Source organism: Stegodyphus dumicola, chromosome 9 (assembly GCF_044657685.1).
Source record: "Stegodyphus dumicola isolate Sdum_Otavi_A_Nest chromosome 9, ASM4465768v1".
NCBI classification, from domain to species: domain Eukaryota; kingdom Metazoa; phylum Arthropoda; class Arachnida; order Araneae; family Eresidae; genus Stegodyphus; species Stegodyphus dumicola.
Genome location: NC_140776.1, coordinates 74,428,915 through 74,452,236, shown reverse-complemented (window position 1 = coordinate 74,452,236; position 23,322 = coordinate 74,428,915). Strand labels below are relative to the sequence as shown.

General features: G+C 28.3%; 1 protein-coding gene across 1 annotated transcript in view; it reads right to left on the bottom strand.

The window, feature by feature from the left end:
- The window catches only part of OstDelta (oligosaccharide transferase delta subunit), a 77,844-nt gene that overhangs the window by 18,241 nt on the left and 36,281 nt on the right, over positions 1-23,322 (bottom strand). The window contains exons 5-14 of the mRNA XM_085823623.1: positions 21,966-22,029; positions 20,097-20,211; positions 14,024-14,113; positions 12,453-12,560; positions 12,177-12,373; positions 8,017-8,134; positions 7,690-7,781; positions 6,304-6,505; positions 3,330-3,434; positions 1,998-2,081 (exon numbers count right to left, since the gene is read on the bottom strand). Coding sequence (XP_085679749.1) covers positions 1,998-2,081; positions 3,330-3,434; positions 6,304-6,505; positions 7,690-7,781; positions 8,017-8,134; positions 12,177-12,373; positions 12,453-12,560; positions 14,024-14,113; positions 20,097-20,211; positions 21,966-22,029 — 1,175 coding nt within the window. The remainder of the gene's footprint in view (positions 1-1,997; positions 2,082-3,329; positions 3,435-6,303; positions 6,506-7,689; positions 7,782-8,016; positions 8,135-12,176; positions 12,374-12,452; positions 12,561-14,023; positions 14,114-20,096; positions 20,212-21,965; positions 22,030-23,322) is intronic.

The following is a 23,322-nucleotide window of genomic DNA, read 5'->3' as shown; positions in this document are numbered from 1 at the left end:
GGCGGTTTCATGGTTTTCCCCATGTGTAACGTGTATATGAGCCAGTTTCCCTTAGAAAGTGCTCCACGAAGACATCCTTCCCTTTAGGCAGATAGCCCTCATGTGCTTTGCCATAATTAAATAATGCAATCCTATCCAATCCTTAATTAAATATAATTGATTTGTAACTTCTACTAGAGCTGACGGTAACAATTGAAGAAAAATAAATAATATCGTGTGCAATCTTGATTAATATAAAATTAAAAATATTTGCATAGAAAAGTATTTGCAATCAGACAGAAAGTTTTCTGAAATATTTGCAATTACTTTATAAGAAGGATTTTTTAATAACCGTAATAATTACTTATTATATTACTGATGATTAGGATTCAGTTCTTGACAATTACATTCTAAATTAGAATTTTAAGGATATAATGAAAATACGCTACGCTCAAAAATACATTTTAGGAAAAAAATGAGTTGATTTTTTATGTTTTAAAACTTCTTAAATTCATTTAGTAAACATCATATCCTCGTTGTTTATTAAATCCAGAATGTTGGTGTCGTTTATATAATTATTCTTACTTGTCCACAGAATCTGCTGACTTATCCAGCCATTAAGTAGCTGCAGATCATTTCTACATAACCATTGAACTTCCATTAATTCAGTCTCTAGAGGGTTGTATGTTTATATCATAATTTGACTTTTATTAAAAATGATTATTCTAAATATTATGTTTCTATAAAAATATATTGTGCTTTAAAAATATGGATAATAGTATCAGCCGCTCTTTCAGCCACTTCAAAAGCAACAGTTTGTTTAGAAATAAATTATGCAGTTAATGTCATAAAATTCAAATAAATATCAAAAGAAAATTCTCAGTTTTAGACAATTCGATTTAAACGAAGTAAAGTAGCAGACGATAAAACGCCGAAGGTAAAAATTTACTCTTACAAAAACTTACTCTTAAATTTTTTTAAAAAAGAAAAGATACGAGAGAAATTTAAAAAGTAGTTAAAAATTTGAATAATATCTATAATTTAAAAAAATAGCCTTTCATATAGTATTAATAAATATTTATTACACATCATTGAGGAAAAAAATGTCATATAATTAATTCTCCGTAAAATTTTACTTGAAGTTTAAGGTTAAAAATAGCTGTGGCAATTCAGTGTAACAAAAATCCATGGACCACATTTGGCGTTATTATCGCTCAAAAAAAAAGGTGCCAAATTTCAAAACGCGAAATTATGTAAATTCGTGTATATCTTAGAAAATTTTGAATAAAAAAAGTCTAATTTTTTGCAGATATGCTTAAAAATACACCTACTTTAAGATGATGGTAAAAATTTTATAGGTTATAATTCAAAATGTTTTTTGAAAAATCTATAGAAATTATTTAAAAATAGAAATTTAAAAAATAAAACGCAAAAAATGGGTAAATTTTATTTGGAATGAACCAAAATTTTGAAATGTGAGAGAAAAAATCAATAAAGTTAAATAAAAAAAAAAGATATTAATAAATATTTGCCAAATTCAATTAACATTGAGGAGCTAAAATTTTGAGAGCTAATATTTTAAAAACTATTCGTACGATTTTTACAAAACTTGGTATTCTGGCATAATTTGAGTCGTAGAATCGAAACATGTAAAAAAATTGGTATGTTATTTCAGAAAAAGTCTGATTTTGTGTCAAAATACCTATGTTAGAATAGTGCTATATATAAATCTAATATATATCCTAAGTCGCACTTTCGAGACATGAAAAATGCAGTTTGAATTTTGTCAATCGGCCCAGTAGAACGGGAGATATAGCACTGTCCCCCCTTTTTTTTTTTTTTTTTTTTTTGAGCAGTGTACATATGTATGCACATGTATACATATGTACACACCCATACATATGTATGCACATATATAGATATATACATGATCATATACATGTATCCATACATGTACATATACATACCAGTCCTGAATCCAGTCCCGATAATAGAAGAGTATCTAGAATATTTCTTACCTTAATCTCGGGCTTTGGTTCATAAGGGTTTTCTGATGGCTTTGTTGATACAGGATTAGGAGGAAATGTTAAGGATACATGGCCCTGAAAAACAATAGAGAGAGAGAATTTAGTAGGGTTATAATCCCCTCTAGATGTATTCTTTTGGAAGGAAGACAGATAAAATTAAAAATAATATTTGATTGTAAATATTTAATAAAAATATCATCATCTCACAATTTTGAAAGCTTTTCATCTGGAACTGAAGGTGTACGGTGTAGGAACCCAATAGTATTGAAAATAAAGGTGCACACTGCAATGTGTACCTTTATTTCCAAAATAATATAAACTTATTACAAGATACAATTACTTCTGTTTTCTTAAACTGGATTTTAAATTAATTCTTTAGAAAAGTAGGAATACTTTAGAAAAAATTTTTGACAACATAGCAATCAATAAATTGAAGCTATTTTTCCAACAATTTAAGTATACCAACAATAATTTTTCTCATTTTGCAGAAATTGTGATTATTTCACATTCTTTCATACTAAATTTTGCTGCCCAGTATTAAAATGATTCCACATTTTAATAACGCAGCAAAACTGACTTAAAAACTGCTAAGAAATTACTCTAATTCACACCTAAAAAATTAAGCTGACAAAGAATTTATTTTAATGCATAAAAAATTTAATGATTAATTTATAATTTTCATACCAAAGCAATTTTAATATCTAATAAATCTAAAACTGTAATTCTAGCATTTATTTAACTATGGCCAAATCAGAGAAATAATATATTGAGTTGATGGTTAATTGCAACTGTATTAAACTACTATAAAAAAATAAGTTTCGGAATTAGCTACCATTTCAAGCTTCTGCCTAAAAACAGGCAAATATAATTCTCTAAAAAAAAATTCAAAACTATACATAAAATTTACAAAAAATTTCTTTTGCAACTTGTTATAGTATACTAAATTTCTCATTAAGAAAAATACTAAATAATTTCACATGGAAATACATGAGGTAGCTACTTATATCAATTTTCCAAATAAACATATAAAAATGTAAATTTTCTCAAATTTTATTTTTTATGTGAAACATTATTTCACACTATATACTCAGACTGAGGCATGTTGGTTATCGCTTTCTATTTCAGTTTCTTATTTCTGGATAAAAATTTCTATATAAGTGAAAAAAACTGATCTAAATGACAAACTTTAATTAACTTTATATAAATATTAAAATTTAAAATAACATTCAGCCACATTAATAATTAAAATGCATAGAAATCTTGCTTTGTAAGTAATTAAATCATACTAGAGTTTTAAGTTAATAAAATAAACAAAATACTCACCATTTTCCACATAAAGGGATTCTTTAAAACAGCATCTCCAACTATAAGGAAAACGTCATATACTCCAGAAGCATACATAAATTCTTTTGCTTTAGTGAAAATATCCTATACAGAAGACAAAAATCGATTAGTTACATAAAAAAGAAAATGCACATAGAGGAATAAATGCAGTTCTCACATTTAATAAAAAACCTTTTACGAACTTTGAAAATATGGAAGATATTTTAAACATTAATTTGTGATCAGAAATATCAGAATTAAAATATTTAATATGTAAAATAATAAACTGGTTAAATACTTTGGTTTGATGATTCAACAAACAATTATGAAAAAGGAATTTAAAAAATGATGCTTTTTTTGTTTGACTAAAGCTTTTTCCCAAGAGATGGTGCTAGGCAACTAGCAGAAAAGCTTATGTTTATTAAAAAAAAAGACAAGACAAACTGGGGGAAAGCAGAAGTCTTTTGGTTCTGTATCGAGAACACAAGACATTACATTTCTGGTATAATATAAAAGGCAATCTTTGCCAATTACATTCATGATTATTTTGGATAACAAAGATGGAACAGAGGGATAAGTAGGCCCCTTTATGTCCATTTATTGCTTGTTTATTTCCTGAGTAGTAGAAAAATTGACATTTTACATATATGTAATCTTTTTCATAATTGAAGTGTTTTTTTCCCCCCAAAACCTAATGGCACAACTCCATGATGGATAGCAATTATTTTTGTATCTAATTTTTTTTTAAAAAATTTCTAATAGTAAAATATAATTTATTTTAATTTAATGATTTTGTTTCCTGATCTAACAAACAAAAAAAGGGGGTATAATTTAATGCTAATTATATATGATTACTGGCAGGGCTGTGGAGTTGATAGGAAAAATGACAGACTCCGACTCCTCCTTCATATATATGTAAACATATACACATGGGTACAGCTTATTTTTTTAACATAAAAGAAGTAATAGATGCTGCAGAAAAAAATTGATGCATAGCAAATTTTTTATATTAATTAGCATTTATTACGAAATGGAAAAACTGCCATTAGTAATTTCTAAGAAACAGTAAAACGTTGGCAAGATCCTCTTTGTTAGAGGACCATAGATCCAATTTGATAAACTTCAGATCTGAAAAGAGTCTTTCCACACTGACTTGAGTAGGAAGAAGAGCTGTTACTCTTAGGGCTACTTCCTTCAACTTTTCAGGATCGATTTTTATAAGTTCTTAAAGAGGTATCTTGCAATCATATTTATCTATTTCTTCAAAGGCCGTGTATAAATCTTGTTTGTATTTTTTCATTTTTATATCTAAAGGCCTATTTATTTTCATTCGCTTTGTCTTAGCCTTTTCAATATTATCCAAATATTTTTCAAAATCTAATTCATCAGTGGAAGATGATGATAGAGACTCAGTTAAAATATCTGCAGTTTGACTGTCCTGATTTGAATACTCCAGTTCTTCTGATAATAATTTCATTCTTAATGAAAGTTCATAGATGACTTTCATTAAGAATGGCTTTTTAATCTGTTTGTCATGCAACAAAATTTACCAGTTTGGATCTACATATATTGAACCCAGCACGATCTTATTGTCTAGCAAATTAGTTTTTCTTTTCTTCATTGAAGAAATGATTCCTTCTGCAATAAACCCTGCATTTCAGAAAGAACAAACATCACATTCTTCCAGTCTTGCCTCTTATTAATTCTTCAGATTGTAGCTTTTTCGTTGCTATATACAGTGTAGAAAGAAGAGTTTCCAATTCTGCAAGATCATTCCACAGTGTCTTTCTGTTAGTAAAACATTCTCGTTTATCTACATCTTCTAACATTCTCGTCTCCTGTTATTTCTTTGAATTGTAGCTTTTTTATGGCTATATACGGTGTTGAAAGATGGGTTTCCAGTTCTGCAAGATCATTCCACAGTCTTTCTGTTAGTGAAATATTAGGGTTATTTACATCTTCTGAAAAAAAAGTTATTAATTTGAACAACCACTATATCATTAAATATGTACTTCTCCATTGCGTTGCTCCTTTTCCTGCTCGCTTCCTAAGAATGGCATCAATTTTGGGAGTTCTTGTTGCTTACCTCAATTCACCAATGATTAGTAACTAAATGAATCAGTTTAATTAATAATGGCAAATATCATGCCCATCTTGTTTCCTTATATTTATTTATTAATATGTCAATAAAATAGAAAATAACTATTTATTAATGCATATAGTACATAAATAAAATATTAACTTAGTTTGACATTATTATTATTTTTTTTTTTTTTTTCAATTCACTTTAATTTCATTTCTAATTCAATCTGTTCAATAAGAACTGGAGTCGGAGTCGACGTGTTTTTTAGCGACTCTAACTCCGATTCCTTTTACCCAAAAATCTACCCAACTCCACAGCCCTGATTACTGGTATATTTGGCAATTCTAATAGATTATTTGCAAATTCTAACAGAAAATATTAACCAGGAATTATATTTTTAAATATTTCCTATTTATTAAAAAAAAAAAAGAACACTCCTTTTTAAATTAATTTTTTCCCAAATATCTAGAATAATATGCATTTCTTAATTTTTTTAAAATTATCTATTCTAAAGCTAAAAAATATTGTCAATTTTATCATAAGCTTTAACATACAAATATATTAAATAACAGTTTTCTCCCAGCATCAGCACTAAAATTATTTGGCATTTCATCTAGTTTCTAAAAACTAGATTCTGTATGGATACTACACACTAGAGCACAAGTTGGAAGATTAAAAATCCTAAAAGTTAAAATCAATATGAAATTCAAATATTTATAATGCATTTATGAAGCAAAGATCTTTACGCTAGGACTTCATCTTTTACTTAGTGAAAGTTGATGATACAGGTGTCTTCACTTGAAGCAAAGACACCTGTATACCTTAATAAACTATCTTTGTCAAAAACAGTAATGTAAAACCAATTATATATTATACATGAATAAAACTTACCAAATCAAATCTATAAACGTTAGATGTATCAGGTTCAGCAACAAACACAACTTCCTGACCCCTCTCACGATTCACAAACTGAACAAATGTCTGATGAGCAAGCAAAGGTGATTTTGCATTTTTATCTTTCAGAGAAAATTTCATTATAATTTTTTGATGATAATCTGCTTCTAGGCTAACTTTTTCTTCAGGGTAAACAATACTGTAAGAGATTATAATTCATTTTAATAAAGCAATATTTAAACATACAAAATAGATTTTTAAATATAATAATCCAGAAAAATAAGGAAAATGACTAATTAATAACTCAAAAAGACTGAGATAAAAATTTCAATATTTTAAATTAATTTTAAATAATAACAATTTCATAAAATTAACTTGATGTTGCATTTTGTTTTTCAGTTATTAATTCCTTATTGAATATAAATAAAACTTCCGAATGTTAAATAAAAAACATCAATTTAAAATTAATCATTAAGAATTTTGGTACTTTTCCATTAAGAGTGCCTGTCAACGGCAAACATAAGCATTGGCACAAAATCTAACTACATGACATCAACCTTAATGATACATAAAGTCTCACATAAAGAATAACTATTTTATATATAATGAATTATAACATTAAACATTATATATATTATCAATGCAGTTTCATAAAAAGAATAACTATTTTATATATAATGAATAAAACATTAAACATTATTATCACTGTAAGCTGTTCATGTTATGACATCAGTTGGCTACCAAATTTAGCGACTGGCAGCCCATTAACAGAAAAGTACCCAAATTTCAAATCATTTTCATGTTAAAGTCTTTAGCTATAATTAATATGTACTTATGCTTTATTTTCTCTGCTCAGTTAATTACTTTTTTACATTAAGCTGCAGCATGTTAAAATTCAGAAGTGATGAAAATATGCCATGATTTATAATTCTTAAATGATAAAATATGAAAATTAAAATTTAAGTCACACTAATTCATTATGAAAAAATTTACAAATACATTTGAATTTTCTATTGATGCAGTAATTTCTTTTCTCTCCAATAAAAGCTGAATAGAATGTCTTCCTTAGAAAACATGAAATCAGTTCCTTCGTCTCAAGCATAAAAATAATAAAATATAGATTGGGCAAGCCTACAAAAATTAATCTATAGCAATCTAGACATTATACTGTGTGAGGTAAAGAGTTACCTTTTGCATAAGCATCAATACAGACTGTTTCTTTAGCCAAACTCATTCTTAAAGTAAATATTTCCCTATAACATATAACACTAACTCATGTAAATAAAAAGAAAAGCACAAAAATTATAATAACTTAAAACCTAATATTAAAACACATCTGGAACATTGCATATACATAAATCTGGTACAAATAATGACTATTACCTTGTAGACTTTGCAGAGGTCATTTGATCACGATACACTGTACCAATTTCTGCACCTTCAACAGCTGCTTCTGTCATTACTTTAACTTTTATCTAAAAACAGAAATTTAAACATGCAAAAAATTTTAATATATTAAAAATACAGAAAAATCAGGAAAAGAAGGACTCCTAATGAAAAAATCATAAAGACTGACAAATAAAAATTTCAATGTCTTAAAGGGTTAAAAAGACTATCACGATCTATACTGCTTGGTGCATGCTGCAATGAAAATATTTTAGAATTGGCATTTCATAAATATGAAGGCCAGACAATTCTGGCTAAACTTACTTGAGCACCAGTATTTCCAATAAGTTTAGGATCAGGTTTCCTAGGAACTGCACTAACTGAAATGGTGTAAAATCCTCGGAGTGGTTTGCTTTCCATGAAGTTCAATGTATATAATATGCTATGTTTAAAAAAAAATATGTTGCAGATAAATAATCAAAATCAAAAATATTGCAATGAACACCAAAACTTCCAATAAAATAATATAGTTTAAAATCTAAAAACTTAAGCACAAATTAGCCATAAAATTACAAAAATGTGTATTTACTGTTTTTAGAAATTTCCTCTAAAAATTTTCTAGATAAAATTAATCAGAAAATTTCTTGATTACATAAGGTGCATCATTCTTCACTAGATCAAGCTTTGATTAAACTGTCTTATTCACATGCACTGCAAGAATATCGATGCTTGAAAGGTTTACAAAAAGGACCTATACCATGGCAGGATTTAAAAAAGATGATTAATAAATTTGAAAATACTGAGGATATGCGTGTGTTATGCGGAAGAGGATATGGATTTCAAATGAAACTGTGGAAGAAGTCGCTATTCCTGTGGTCAAAAGAACGTCCAGTTCCATTTCTTTAACAAGTGCTTGAATGTTGTCATGTGATTTGGCTCTCTCTTCGTCGACAGTGCAAAAGGTTCTATGATCCATTGTAATGTAGCATCTATACAAGATCCGAGTTCTGCAAGAGCTACATCTTGCATACCCGGACAAAAGCATTAATTTGCAAGCCTTCTATTGGCCAGAATGGACACTGACAATGCATGGCCTTGGGACATTTTGTGGTCGTATGAGTCACATTTTCACCCTGTATGAAGCAGTTAATACTCAAAACTGTCACATATGGGACACTCAAATTCCTGATGTTATGTATAAACAATCTCTGCATCTTGGTTACATTACTGCATGGTGAAGTTTTATTGCTAATTTCAGTCCTTTTCCTTTGATGTGAATGCTTCTCAAGCATTCAAAGGTTTTTCAGCAGTAAAACACTTATGCCTTACGAGAACCAGAATGTTTAGAGACTAATGTGTTCAGGCAAGATGGTGCACCATCTCACATTGCCAGACCAGTGAAGGCATTGCTTTATGGCCATTTTGAGGATGATTGAGTAATTCTGAGAAGCTTTTCAACTGCCTGGTCTCCTCGTTCTCTGGATTTGAAAGTGATTCTGATTGTGGGGATTCCTGAATGATCATGCCTACAAGGAAGCATATGGAGTAAAAGCCTGAATTGAAAGCAGGCATAACATGTTATGTTGCTGCAATTGACTGTAAAATCTTTTGCACTACTATCAAAAAAAAAAAAAAAAAAACTATAACATGCTTTGAATGTGTGACTGATGCAAATTGAATGCATATTGGACAAAGGTTGTGATTAAATAAAGTTTTCTGTTTCCAGTTTTGCATTTTTTTCTTCCTCATGTGCTTCCTTCTCACCTGATGGTCAAAATTTGAAATATTATTTTTTATTATAGTTTACTTTTTTCTATGCTTCATATAATGTATATACTAAGTCGCATTGAAATACATCTTCCAAAATGGTCTCCACATAGGCCTAAATAGGCTAACTTTAATTATAAGCACCCGGTGTGTATATATGTGTGTGTGTATATATATATATATGTATAATAAAATTCCATAGTCAAGAATACACTTAAAATTCTAACTGTATTGTTCTTTTCATTTTTAATGGCGACGGTCTCTTATTTAAAAGTACGTGAAATTAAATCTACAGCCCCGTAGTCAAGTTGTTTTTCCCGCTTTTTCTACACGTACAGTTTTAGAATGTTCTGGAAATATTTAAAGCGAACTGGATTGGCTGACAAGGCTGACGTCATTTCTTTGAAGCTCTGTCTTTCCAGAGGCTATAAAAGGACTCGCAAAGGAATATCGGGGGCTTTTTCTTAAATGTCACGCAGTAAACTTCATACAAAAAGTTATTAGTAATTCTTTTTATTTACTCCGGATATCTGATTTTGTAACTGCTATTTCTCCTGAATAATAATAAATGGATCCTGTTTTTTTTTTTAAACTTACCGTCTCATAATTTAAGCTACGACTAAAGCTGGTACATCACACACATATATATATATATAAATTAAGTACAGCATAAAATTTAAAAATATCAGAATCTAAATGAAAATTAACTACAAAATTATATTCTCAAAGTGATTAGGATTAATACTAACATGCATTTGAAAAATTCAACTACAAATTATCATGATTATACTCTTAATTAACACTTGTAATGCTTTCACTTTTTACTTGCTGTAGTAATAACTTGCCAAAATTTATGTGAAATTACTCAGTTATTTATAATATTCATTACATTATCAGTAGCAAATTTTTAAAGCGAGCGGGAGTGCTCCTCATCTTAAGATGTAGAATATAAATCGCATATTTAAAAAATTGTAATTAAAGATTTGTTAGTGCCTTGGAATGCTCATGACTGAGACAAGCAAGATTGCTCTGCTTATTATTTTAAGAAAAATTCTTAAAACAAAATGAGATTGGATTTTGCTCTTGTTAGTGATCAGCAAGTCCAACATAGGAAAAAAAGAAAGAAATTCTTTGAATTTTTTGTAATTATAGTTAGGATAATTAAACACTCAAATTTTAATCATGGCATGACTGTGAGATTCATGCCGTGATTAAATTTTTGAACGCGAGGAATGTTAAACCGGCCGAAATTTATCGTCAAGCGACAGAAGTTTATGGTGAATACGCGATAAGTGATGGAATGGTGAGAAAGTGGGTCGAAAGTGGGTTAATGCAGGTCGAACAAATGTCCACGCCGAGGCTTGGAGTGGTCGGCCTTCTGTTGTCACCGATGATTTGGTAAGCAAAGTTGATGAAGCAATTCATGAGAACAGACGCTTCACAATGACAACTCTTTCAGAGGCATTTACACAAATTTCACGTACTGTTTTGTTCGAAATTGTGTCTGACTGCTTGAATTATTGCAAACTGTGTTCCCGATGGGTTCCAAAAATGCTCACTGATATTCACAAAACAAAGCGACTCGGTAGTGCTCTGATATTTCTCATGCGGTACAGTGATGAGGGAGAAAACTTTTTAAACCAAATTGTGACAGGTGATGAAACTTGGGTGTGTCATTTCACACCAGAATTGAAACAACAATCGATGGAGTGGAGACACACTCATTCTCCGAAAAAACAAAAGTTCAAAGTGACAATGTCATCACAAAAAATCATGTGCACTGTCTTCTGGTATAGGAAAGGCGTTTTGCTTACTGAATTTCTCTCCCAGAGGTGAAACCATTAATGCAGCATGATATTGTGAGACTTTAACAAAACTAAGGCGTTCCATTTAAAACAAACGAAGAGGAATGCTCAGTAAAGGAATTCTGTTGCTCCATGACAATGCTCGGCCCCATACTGCTGGTGTCACTCAATCGTTAATTCGACAGTTCCATTGGGAGCAGTTCGATCACCCGCAGTACAGCCCGGACTTGGCACCGTCCGACTATCACTTGTTCCTGCACATGAAGCGCGAGCTTGGTGGCAAGTGCTTTGGATCTGATGATGACACAAAAAATACTGTGGAGTCGTGGTTATCGAAACTGGCGGGAAGTTTCTTTGACGATGGTATACAAAAACTGGTCACTCGCTATGACAAGTGTTTTGGCAGAAACTATGTTGAAAAATAGTTTAAGACATGTATTTTCATGTAAAAATAGAATTGGATTTGAAAAAATTGTTTTACTATTTTTTTTTTCAAAACGGTACTTGGTTTCCGAATACGCCTCGTAACAACAGCTTTTAGAAGTTTAAGGACTTCTAAACTTTTCAGTTATCAACATAAATTTCAAATCTGGTAGTGATAAAATTCATAAATATCTATTTTACCATATATTATTCATATATATATTTTTACCACTCATGCTTTAGAATCTAATTATTTAATTTTTAATAAAAATACCTTTATTCTATCACTTTATTGCAACACAACGGAAATTCACAGCAATGAAATTAAAACTGCTGACTATCATTTAGAGAAATACATAAAATTCTTATTCTACTTATAATGTCTGAAATGGCATCTTGATATTTACAAAATATCAAATTTGATGTCTGAATTTTTTTTTTTTTTTTTTTTTTTAAAGCTATAAAATATACTGGTTCTTAAAAACTTACTTGCTGCCCTTTACAGCCTGAAATGCTTTTTTGCTCAAAACAACAGCATCATCTCCAACCCTTTTAGCATTATCTGCTGTAACAGTCAGGGGACCAAGAGAAGCACCAAGGACATTAGTGATCCGAATTTGAACATTTGGATTTTCATCAGATAAAGCACTATTACTTGCAAGTGTCACAGCTACAGGAATGTGAAACTAAAACCAAACAATTTACTTTAATTATACTTAAATTAGTAAATTTCTTTAAGAATAAAGAAAAATAATTAACAATTACCTTATTTGTAGCAAAAATCCTGAGAATATCTAGAAGCTGAGCTGAACCTTTAACGGTCTGAACAAATTTTCTACTCAGGAAGTAATTTGTGAACTTGACAGCTTGTTCCTAGTAAATATCATACGTTACATGGAATTACTTTTGAATTTTAATGTTAACATTAATAACATTTTCTTCAAAAATGGAAGACACAAGAAAGTAAAAGTAAAATACTTAAAAATATATTAAAAAGTCATAGCCGTAATTTCCACAGCAATGCACTTTGAAAACAGTCAACAAAATTTATTTATTTATTTATAATTGAAAAAGCTCAATTTCATTATTATCTCTACTAAATCTTTTTACATATCAGCTTTCATTTTAAATCATAATTAGAATGTTTTGTCTCTAACACAAAGTTCTTGTAATCTTTAACTTTTAGATAATAGTAAAATTTTAAAGCATCAGTTACTGACCTACAATGCATAGTATTTGGAAAAAAAAAAAAAAGAAAAAAAAAAAAAAAAAGAAAAGAAAATACGTTTTAAACACTTTAAAATATAATGTCAAAAGACTAGAATATTTTTATTTTTCTCCCTTTCAAATCTTCAAAAGTTTTAAACATTCAAAATATAATGTCATACGACTACAGTAATTTCAATTTCCTCACTTTCAAATCTTTAAATCTTACTCTAACGTACAAATACATTCTTTATTTTGTGTTCTATTTCTTTTTAAGCTTACTACATCAATTATACCACCTATGATAGTAATTTTATCTTTAATAAAAAATAGTAAAAATTCACATTATTTATGGTATGAAATTTCATAAACTATAATTTATATTAACAATTCTTTAAAAAAAAATCTATGAATTTGTACAAAAAAATTTGTGAAAAATATCCCTCCTACAATAAAATAAACAATCTCTTGAAAATTTTGCATCTCAAGATAACACTTCCAAAAATGTTTATTAAATGCAAATGATAAAGTAAATATTCAGTGCATAGCTATATTAGCATTACATTATAAATAAGTATTTGAAATTAATATTTTACATTTAAAAATCAGCTACTTTGGGGTCAATGTTATTATGCCATTGTACATACATTCCACATGGTTTGACTGTACATTCATATGTTCATTAGAGCGAGAGTAATTTTACATATAGTGTCTAGTTCCTTAAAATATTATGTTATTTTTATAAAAATCTGATGATTATGAAAGCAAATAGCAAACTATACTATAAAATCAAGGTAATAAGTGGCATGTAAACATACAACTTCATGGCTTAATATGGGAAGCAATCATGCTCAAAGAGTTAAAGTTATGTATTTGTAGAATGTTTTTAAATTTAGAAAAGGCACCTTGGAAAAAATAAAAATCCTTACAAATTCATAAATATAATTATGCAAATTCACACTAAAGACAAAAAATCTAACACTAAAGACAAAATTACCGCTACACATCAAATAACTTATTCATTTTTAATTTCATATATAATGTAGCTTAGTTTCCCTTTTTTCAAATAATGCAATCGTACATATAATACTGAAAATGACTACAATAAGTACTATTTGCATACAACTTACCGGTGTTAAAGCAGGTGCCTTTTTGACAGCTTCTGCTAATTTGTAAACACCATTTATTGTGGTTGATGTAATACCTAAACCACCTTCAAACTGTAAAACATCACAAAGTTTAAAATTATATGTGGGGAAAAGTAATATATTATATACAAAAAATATATGAATGTATTTTCCTTACACATCATTTACGTTCTTTTAAAGTCTTCAATCATAAATTACTCAATCATAACAAAGAAATTGGATTTAAAAATGTAAGTAATATATATGTACTATCAGAAGGAAAGAGAAGTTTATATGACACTTGCATGCGACAAGCAAAAGAGTAAGTTAATGAAAATAAGACATAGATTTTTGTCCTTTATTTATTTATTTATTTTTTTTTTTTTTGCAAAGTTTTTTCACCTTTTTTCAATCCCCCTCAACCCAACCTCAGAATTATTAACATTAACTAAATGTTATCAGCATGATGAAATATACACATTAATTACTTGGTTCAGATTCATTGATAAATTTTATTTCTTTACAATTATTATAATTTAAGCTTTATACAAGTTGAACTTAAGTAAACTTTTTGCAGTCAATTCAGCATTTAAATGGATTTATTTGTCAAAATAAGAGGAATGACATAAAATAATGAGAAAAAGATATTCATATAAGTAAGAATGCAGAATTAATTCAAATTTTATACAAGCAATCTAGTACAAACAAATTTATTTAAAAATAATAGTAAAAACTTATACACCAATGAATGAATAAGAGTACAATATACAGTTTGGTCACACAGCTTAATGCTTAGCAACATTTATATACTAGACTTTTAATTCCCAAGTGACAAAATAACTCGAGTAGTATAGTAGTAGTATCTGTACTGTAGAGTGGTGTCTTGAGTTCAGAGATTAGCTTGAGAGCAATCGCCCATGTCAGGAACTGTAATTTAGTGCTTTGTTTTGAAGCTGTCTTCACCATTATAGCCTAAAGGCTGCCTTGCCGATTGTTTCAGTATGTTTGCCATAGTTTTCCTATGACTGTTGTAGCTCGCAGCAATATATTTTATTTTAATAGTACAAAGGAATCCTGATAAGTTTTTATCCATTTCAAAAATAAGCATCATAGAAAATTTTAATCGCTATTTGTTATAATAAGTGAAAGGTAAGTGTTTTCAATATAAAATTAAACTATGGCATACTTTTAATTTAATATATATTAATGACAAGCTTATCTTTTAGTGTGATGATGCTCAGATACTTCAAAATTACTCACCAGATGATCATTTTTAATATTTACTAGGCACCAATAGGTATAACAGAACTGAATGTACGAAAGACTTCCACAAAACAAGTTTAAACCTGTAGGATCTATGTCAAATTTCTCTTTGTTTTAAATATCAATTTTATATGCAATTATTTAGATTTTTTCTGAAATATTTTAAGAAGAACACAATTAAATAAAATCATTATGAAACAAAGATATTCATATAAATAAGAAAGCAGAAGTAATTATAATTTTATGCAAGCAATCTAGCAAGTCTGAGATCCTCACTTGTTGAGACTTTGACAATTCCAGATTTTAGATCACTGGTTTAAATCTAGAATGATGACATGAAAAATTTATAAAATTAAAAATATGAAATAGTTATTTAAAGCATTTATGATCTTAAGGGAATCAAAATTTACTAACAAAGCTCAATATTTATTTGCTTGCTTTGTTATATTTCTTTCAATGTAAGTTATTTAAGTTACTTGACATAATGCCTTGTTCAGTTACAAAGTTCTATTTTTCAAGTCCTGTAAATGGAGTCGAGAATTTCCCCCAAATTGTCAATAGAAGTTTTTTCTTTCTCAACAACCTCTTTGTCATGTTCTTTACCACCTTAGTGATATTTACTGCATTTTGAATTATACTATGGATTTTGAGTACTATCTCATTTTAGCTACATACTATACGTGACTAAAGACATGTTATTCCACTAAATTTTGTCTTGTTTCTATAGTGCACTGAAAAAGTTAAGCCTGAATTATATTAGTTTAATCATTTATCATAATTATGTTTATTTCGTGCATATGAATCATAATTACATCTATTTACTGCATGCTTTTCCTATATAAATAAATTAACACATATGCTTAAGGCTTATCCGAATAATAAATCATTTATTCTTAATGCAAACAGCACTAAATGTAAAATTTTGGTCTAGGAATATGATTTACAAAACCCATGTTTTGCACATAGAAAGAAGTTTCAATTAAATTTTTCCTCATCAACACACTCAATGTTTTGTAGCACAATTGGCTTTAATCATTGCCAAGCAACATAAAAGATTACCATGTTGTTTGATATTTAATTGTTATTAAAAAAATGTTTCAGACATTGCTGAGTGAGCTATTTGTCAAGCTGCCATTAGTTACTAGTCACATGGTCATGGGGGGATTAAAAAAAAAGATTCCCAGGTTGATGTCAGTAATGTAAGTTATTCAGTCAGTGTAATATTAGTAATAAACAACTTTGGTAAAATGTTTCAGTCTGAGATGCATGCTAAGAAAAGCTATCATAGCCTGATCATACAGATTTAAGCTAATAAATAATTGTTTCTTCAACATGGTGTGTTTTATTTAATATCGAAATGAAATTAAGAATCAGGATTTTTCATATATTTTATTATGAAAAACATGTCTACTGTGCATGTATGAAGCAAGTATTAAAGGGAGATGCTAATTTCAGAATCTAATTCTTTCACTCATTATTCAATAATAAAAAAAATTGCTGGTTGTTCACAGGTCCAAATATTAGATCTTTCCAGATTTCTACTCACAAATTTATTCAAAAATAGGTTTTATAACAGCATGAGCCCAGGAGCAACTTATACATTAATGAATACATAAGGATATACTATATAGTTGGTCTTCAAATAGCAAAGTGACACAATAAAAATTTGCAAATTAACGAGCTGACATTTGCAATTTGATTGTTAATGCTATTATAAGAAGATATGTCAGATTTCTCTCTTTTTTTAAAAATCTCAATTTTATGTGCAATTATTTAGAAAAATTCTGAAATATTTTATTGAATATTTTATTGTTGCTTATTCAATGGATGAAGTTTTCCTCAAAATTAAAATAAATAAATAAATAAATAAATAAAAATTTAAAAAATGTATCTAGAACAATAGAAAATTTCCATCTCCAAAGCTTTCGTTAATTTTATATATGTGAATTTTGTGCTATTTCTGGACATTTTACTACAAGGTAAAATGCTTTTTTCTTAAAATAATACTGCATGTAGCTCAGCATTACTTTGAGTATGTAGCAAAATTTACATGTCATCAGTGCACAGGAAACAAAAATTCTTTTTACATAAGCCATAGTAACAGTAATTGCAGAATCTATACAAGAGAAATAAATGTAACTGAAAAACTGTATTAAAAAAAAAAAAAAAAAAAAAATGTTAGTGTAATTTTGTTACATTTCCATATTTTATCCCATTATTTCTGTGCGTTTTCTGCTTAGGACTTTTTTTATAGTGGCCACTATAAGACTTAAGTACCAATACATATCTTAGGCTGTAATAAATAAATAATGGAATTATATGAAAATATGAGGAACATTGTTATTGCTGATTTAGAAAATTTAATACAGAAATGTCAAGGATTTTTTTTGGTAAGAGGGAGACATATTTTGCAAATGCACCTTTAGTATGGCAATAAGATAGTTTTACCAGGAATCGAAAATGCGAAGGGGAAGAGAAAAAAAAAAGAAATCTTCCACGTTTAGGCACCCCATAAATAAATAAAAATTTTTAAAAAAATTGCAATTTATTTTCTAAGTAACCATAAATTGGCAACAGCAGTTTTTCACTGTCAAGAATGTGACTTTAAAAAAGCAAATTGATTGCTGAGGCAAAGATTTTTCTATTTCTGCATTTCTATAAGGCTTATTTCAGTGATCTCAAACTCAAATTGCATGTGGGTTGAATGCACGATCTGAAAACAGCTGACATGGCAGATTTTTTCCCCTTTTAACACAATAAATTTTTTTTATCAACCCCCCCAAAAAAACCTAGATTTTAAACTCCGCTTACTGCTTATTAAATTCATAAACAATAATAACACAAGAGGGAAAAAATTCAAATTTACATTTATCTATTTGAACTCTAAATTTTGGCACCTGAAGGATATTTTAGTTGGTTACACTTTGTCATTAATAATAATAATAATAATAATAATAATAATACTGTCAGCTAAATATATTAATATTTCAGATTCACATTCAATTTAAACAATTCTAATATGTTCAACCAATCATTAAAATAACTTGCTTAAATGTAAACTAAAAAAATAAAATAAAAATCTGAAAGCTTTCAGATTTTATATTACACCTAAAGGGGCATTTTGCTTCATTCACATACGTGTTTCGGAAGCATTTGGGCGAATGTCCTCATAGGCTAAAAATATTTAAAAACAGCATATTTTTAGAACTTCAAATACACAATCTCGTGTGTTGGAGTTAATTTTTTTCCCCATACAGTGTTGTGATTGCTTGCTTTGAAATCGTTGAGTTTATTAATAAAAAATTCATTAAAATTTTATAAAATATCAAATACACAATAAAACATTTTAAAACGGCATATCTTTAGAATTTCCAATAGACAGTCTCGGGTGATGGAGATAAATTTTTTTCCATATAGTGCTGCCACTGCTCGCTTTGAAATCATTGAGTTTGTTAAAATTTTACAAAATATGAAATAGACAATAAAACAAATTCAAAATTCCAAAATCATGTGGAAGACTACATTATTCAAAATTTGATGGCTCTAGGTACTGTTATTTTTTCACAATGCAAAAAACCTGCATATATTCAGGCAGATTCTTCATTATTTAATTTCTTTGAATATAATATGCGGCAATGATATTGGGTTGCAACAATTTAAAAAGTGATACACCCGTTTATAGTGAATCAATGGTCAAGACTAATACCCCTTCTAGGCTAATGCTCCTTTGGGATAATAAACAAATTACGAAAAATGTCAAAGTTTTAGAGAAATATATTCCAACTGGGACAAGAATTCAAAATAAATAATAATAACCTAGTCTCTTTTTCTTATTTATTAAATTTTTCTTTGATACATGAATTAAAAATATATACATTTATGCTATACATATGAAAATAATTAATTATTTTGTAAGTAAATACAAAACTTATTTGTATAATATCTGCGTACTAGACAAACATGACTAAATATTATCTTCATTGTGGACTGTGGATGCTCATCAATCGAGTTCTTTCTTTATTAATTTCAAATTTTAAAAAAATTGCTGATGTATTCCCAAATAAAGCAATTGTTCTAAGTACAAAAATTTGTAACTGAGCATACTTATTTTTTAACAACTGTCAATAACAGTTAATCAAATTTGTATTTTCAAGTTCTTAAAAAGAGTTCAATCACTCTGTAAATTGATTAGCTTAATTTCTAAATTTTGTAATATGTTCTTTACATTTTTCATAGCAATGAAAGTAATGCAAATTTGGACATCAAATAATTAAAACCTTGAAATCTTTGCAGCAAATATACAACTGAAATGTATTCGGGGGGGGTGCATAAAATTGCTTTGGAGGCCACCAATTTGAGACCACTGGTTTATTTCATACTTCATTCTGCAGTGGAATATAACCTCATTTCATGTCTGTTTTTACGAATTTGAATGTAAACTCCTCTTTCTTGAAAGAATGCAATAACTTCCCTTTCATTTGACAGCTGAAAATAGCTATTATTAAAAAAACACCCCAGGAGAAAAAAAAAAAAAGATTTCATATCAAAAATCATTCAAAAAGATCTTATTACTCGGTTTTGGATTTGCTATATTGTTTGGCGACAAACCCTACCACATTTGGTGATTAATCATCGGCAAAAAACCAATAATTACCTTTATTATAGATTTATTCTAAAAACTCTAAAAACAAATTAAAATTGCATGGCAAGCATGATTAAATGATACAGAACTCTGTATTTTTCTGGTAAAATCTAATTTGTTTATATTTAGAAATTGAAACTTTATCAAAAATACAGTTAAAATTATACCAACTTGCAAATATTTTCCATCAACTTCATCAGCTTGAACTATTACATCTTCAATTCTCTCAAAAAATGGTGTCAAATCTCCTTGTAATACAGATGCAACATGAAATGCATAGCCAAGACTGAAAAAAATTAGAAAACCAGTTTTTCACAAACTATTGAAGACCGCAGCAAGGCAAAAATACATAAAAATTCAAAATATTTTCATTAAAAATTGAAAGATATAGAAAAACATAAAACACTATATACACTTAAAAACAAAGAAAAAACAATTTTTACAATTCAAATTACAGTTTCTATGCAAAAAAAAGCTAATAACTTAAATGATAATTTTAGAATGAATTAAGCATAATTTAATTCACAATAATAAAATAAGACATTACTTTGCTGTTGCGAAGCTTAGTTTCTCTAGATTGGCAACAAATCCACTATTCTGCTAAGTTTCAAATGTACACAAATATGGCTGCATCGTTAACAAAAATTAAGCTTAGCCGCACTTAAAAAACTTTTAAATGTTGATAATTCCACAATTATTGCAAGCAGGTTAACTAAAAGCATAAAAATCTTAACCAGAATCACATAATTCAATCATTTTTAAAGAAAAAAATGTACAATTTACAAACATATACGAATAAAGAAACTAAGCTCACGGAGCCGAGTAACAGAATGAATATATATATTTATATACTTTTGGTCGGTACGTACGAGCGTACGTACAGACGCCACGAAAAATTCTCTTTAGAATTCATTTTAAATCAGTTTTATAATTTTTTAGGGGGAAAAGAATCCTTTATTCTATTTCGTCCTTACATACAGATATCATGCAAAAACATCGTTAAATTGCATTTGATAACAGTCAAAATGGATATTTTCATTGAAATATGATACCCGAAATTTTTTGCGATTACAATACTTCCTTTTTACTTTGAACAAGGAAGTAAAAACACTGATATCTTTCTTAATTTTTTATTTCAGTCGTTATCCATCCGTGTAATTTAATGAATTAGTGATATCTATGACTTTGACAACCAGAAATGTTTAACTTAATTTGTAAAAGATTTATGGGCCTTTTAAGATTATAAAACAACTTTAAGGTAAGCTTTTCTATTATATGTCCCTCTGACACTGAAAATCTCAAATATGCAGCTCTTCATCCATTTAATTTCCTCCAAGAACTCTCAAAACTTACTATAATTAAAAAGAAAACTCAGCAGTGAATTAAAATATATATTGGGAAAACATTCATTGATCACTTTTGAAACAAAATATAACCCTTTGAGGCAATCAAAGTGAGTAACAAAATAAGTGATTATTTCTTCTTATATTGCTTGTTAATTACATTGCAACATACATAAGATGTATCCTGAAGGGCACTATCCTTCCTAAAAATGATGTATAGAAATCCAACAAAAGTATATACAAGTGAGAGAAACTATATTAAATTTAATGCAGTACATAATTTATCTAGAAGTCATAAATGATCAATGTTTTTCCAATAAATTAAAATTCTGGGTTAAAGAAAGGATTAACAATGCTTAACAACTAATCACTGTTTAATTAACAGTTATATTGTTTTTTAAATATCACTATAAATGACTCTGGAAACTGAACTATGATAAAATAAACATTAAAAGCTAGCTGATGAACAAATTTTTAAGGATTCGTTGATTAAACAGCAATATGTAACAGATGATAAAATAGCAATATAAAAGTTTAGATATCAGCCATTTATGAATTCTTCAGCTGTTTAATAAACTGTAAACTCATTACTCAACTAAAAGCCCTTAAAAAATTGGCTCTAAATTAATTTTACATTATCAATAAAACATAAAAGTATGTTTCATTATGAAATTACAAGCATACTGAAAAGACTTACTTTAATACACTATCATCTCTTTTCAAAGCAGCAGTCAAAACTTTAGCAACTTTAGTGGAGTCAACTATATAAAAAATTTCAAAAAAGAAAGTAGTAATAAAATACTTTATCAAACAAAAGAGAAAAATCTTATGTAAAATAAGTAATTAAATAACGTGCAAACTCAATTAAGTCAAAAATAATTTCACAATAAAGTTCTATAAGAAATGCAGTAAAGTACTGAATATTCAAACCATTTGGGAACTCATTAAATTTAAACAATTAGAAAAGCAATTATTAGATGGAAACCATACTATCTCAAGAGCCACTAAGGTTTATAACAGCATTTTATCTATGCTATACTCTGTTAAAATTCTATGCAATTCCTACAAAATGGAAATGATGATTAGCAAGATATATGACTAAAGTACTTCTTATTTATTACTTTCAATTGATTTTAATTTCAATTTATTGAAGCAAGAAGCACAAAGGAATTAGATCAGAAAGGAAGAAGTGCCTAAATAAGATAAATATAGACCTTATCCAAAAAATTAAGATTAATTATATTGAATAATTATCAATAAAGAAACTGAAAACTGTTTTCCACTGTGGCCACATTGCCATTTCTTTTTAGGTAAGAATGATTAAATGAATTGTATTCTACTGCTTTAATCACTTAGCAGTTGTTTCTAAACACATTTAATGGCTCCAGTATTTTATGGGGTCAAATTAGTCTAAAACTGCTATTATTTTGCTCCGTTTTTTGTTCATCTTGAACTTCAATGTATGATACAATCTTTTGATACTTTAAAATCTGATGTATATGGTGCCATTTGCATTAATAATTAACTAGTTATCATGTTAACTGATTTTAATATGTAATTTTACCTTGAAACTGAAGTGTTTGGATAAGTAAAGTTTTGATAATCAGCATTCTTCTCTAAATCATTCAAGTATGCACTAAATTTTCTAAGATGTATTAAAAATTATAATGGAGGTTAAATAAGTTATAATGGCCATTCCCAGACTATTTTCAGAAAGTAAAATGTAAAAGAATGGGTTACATTTAATTTGATATTAACAAAACACAAACTAGAGAATAACACTCTGAATAGGATAATTTGAAAATATCTATGCAGCAATAAAACATTTCGGTTTTGTTTTATAACTCAGGCTATGAAAACACCCCATGTTTCAAAGCACTTTATCATATCTGGGTTTAACGAAAGCTTCCCACCAGCACAATTATTGTTTGTGAAAACAGTTCACGTTGGCATGTTTAATCATATTTTGTCAAACAATTTTAGACATTTGAAAGAAAGAGACTAGCTTTAGAATACTGTGTTGTGAAATTTGTAAAAAAAATATCATTATCATT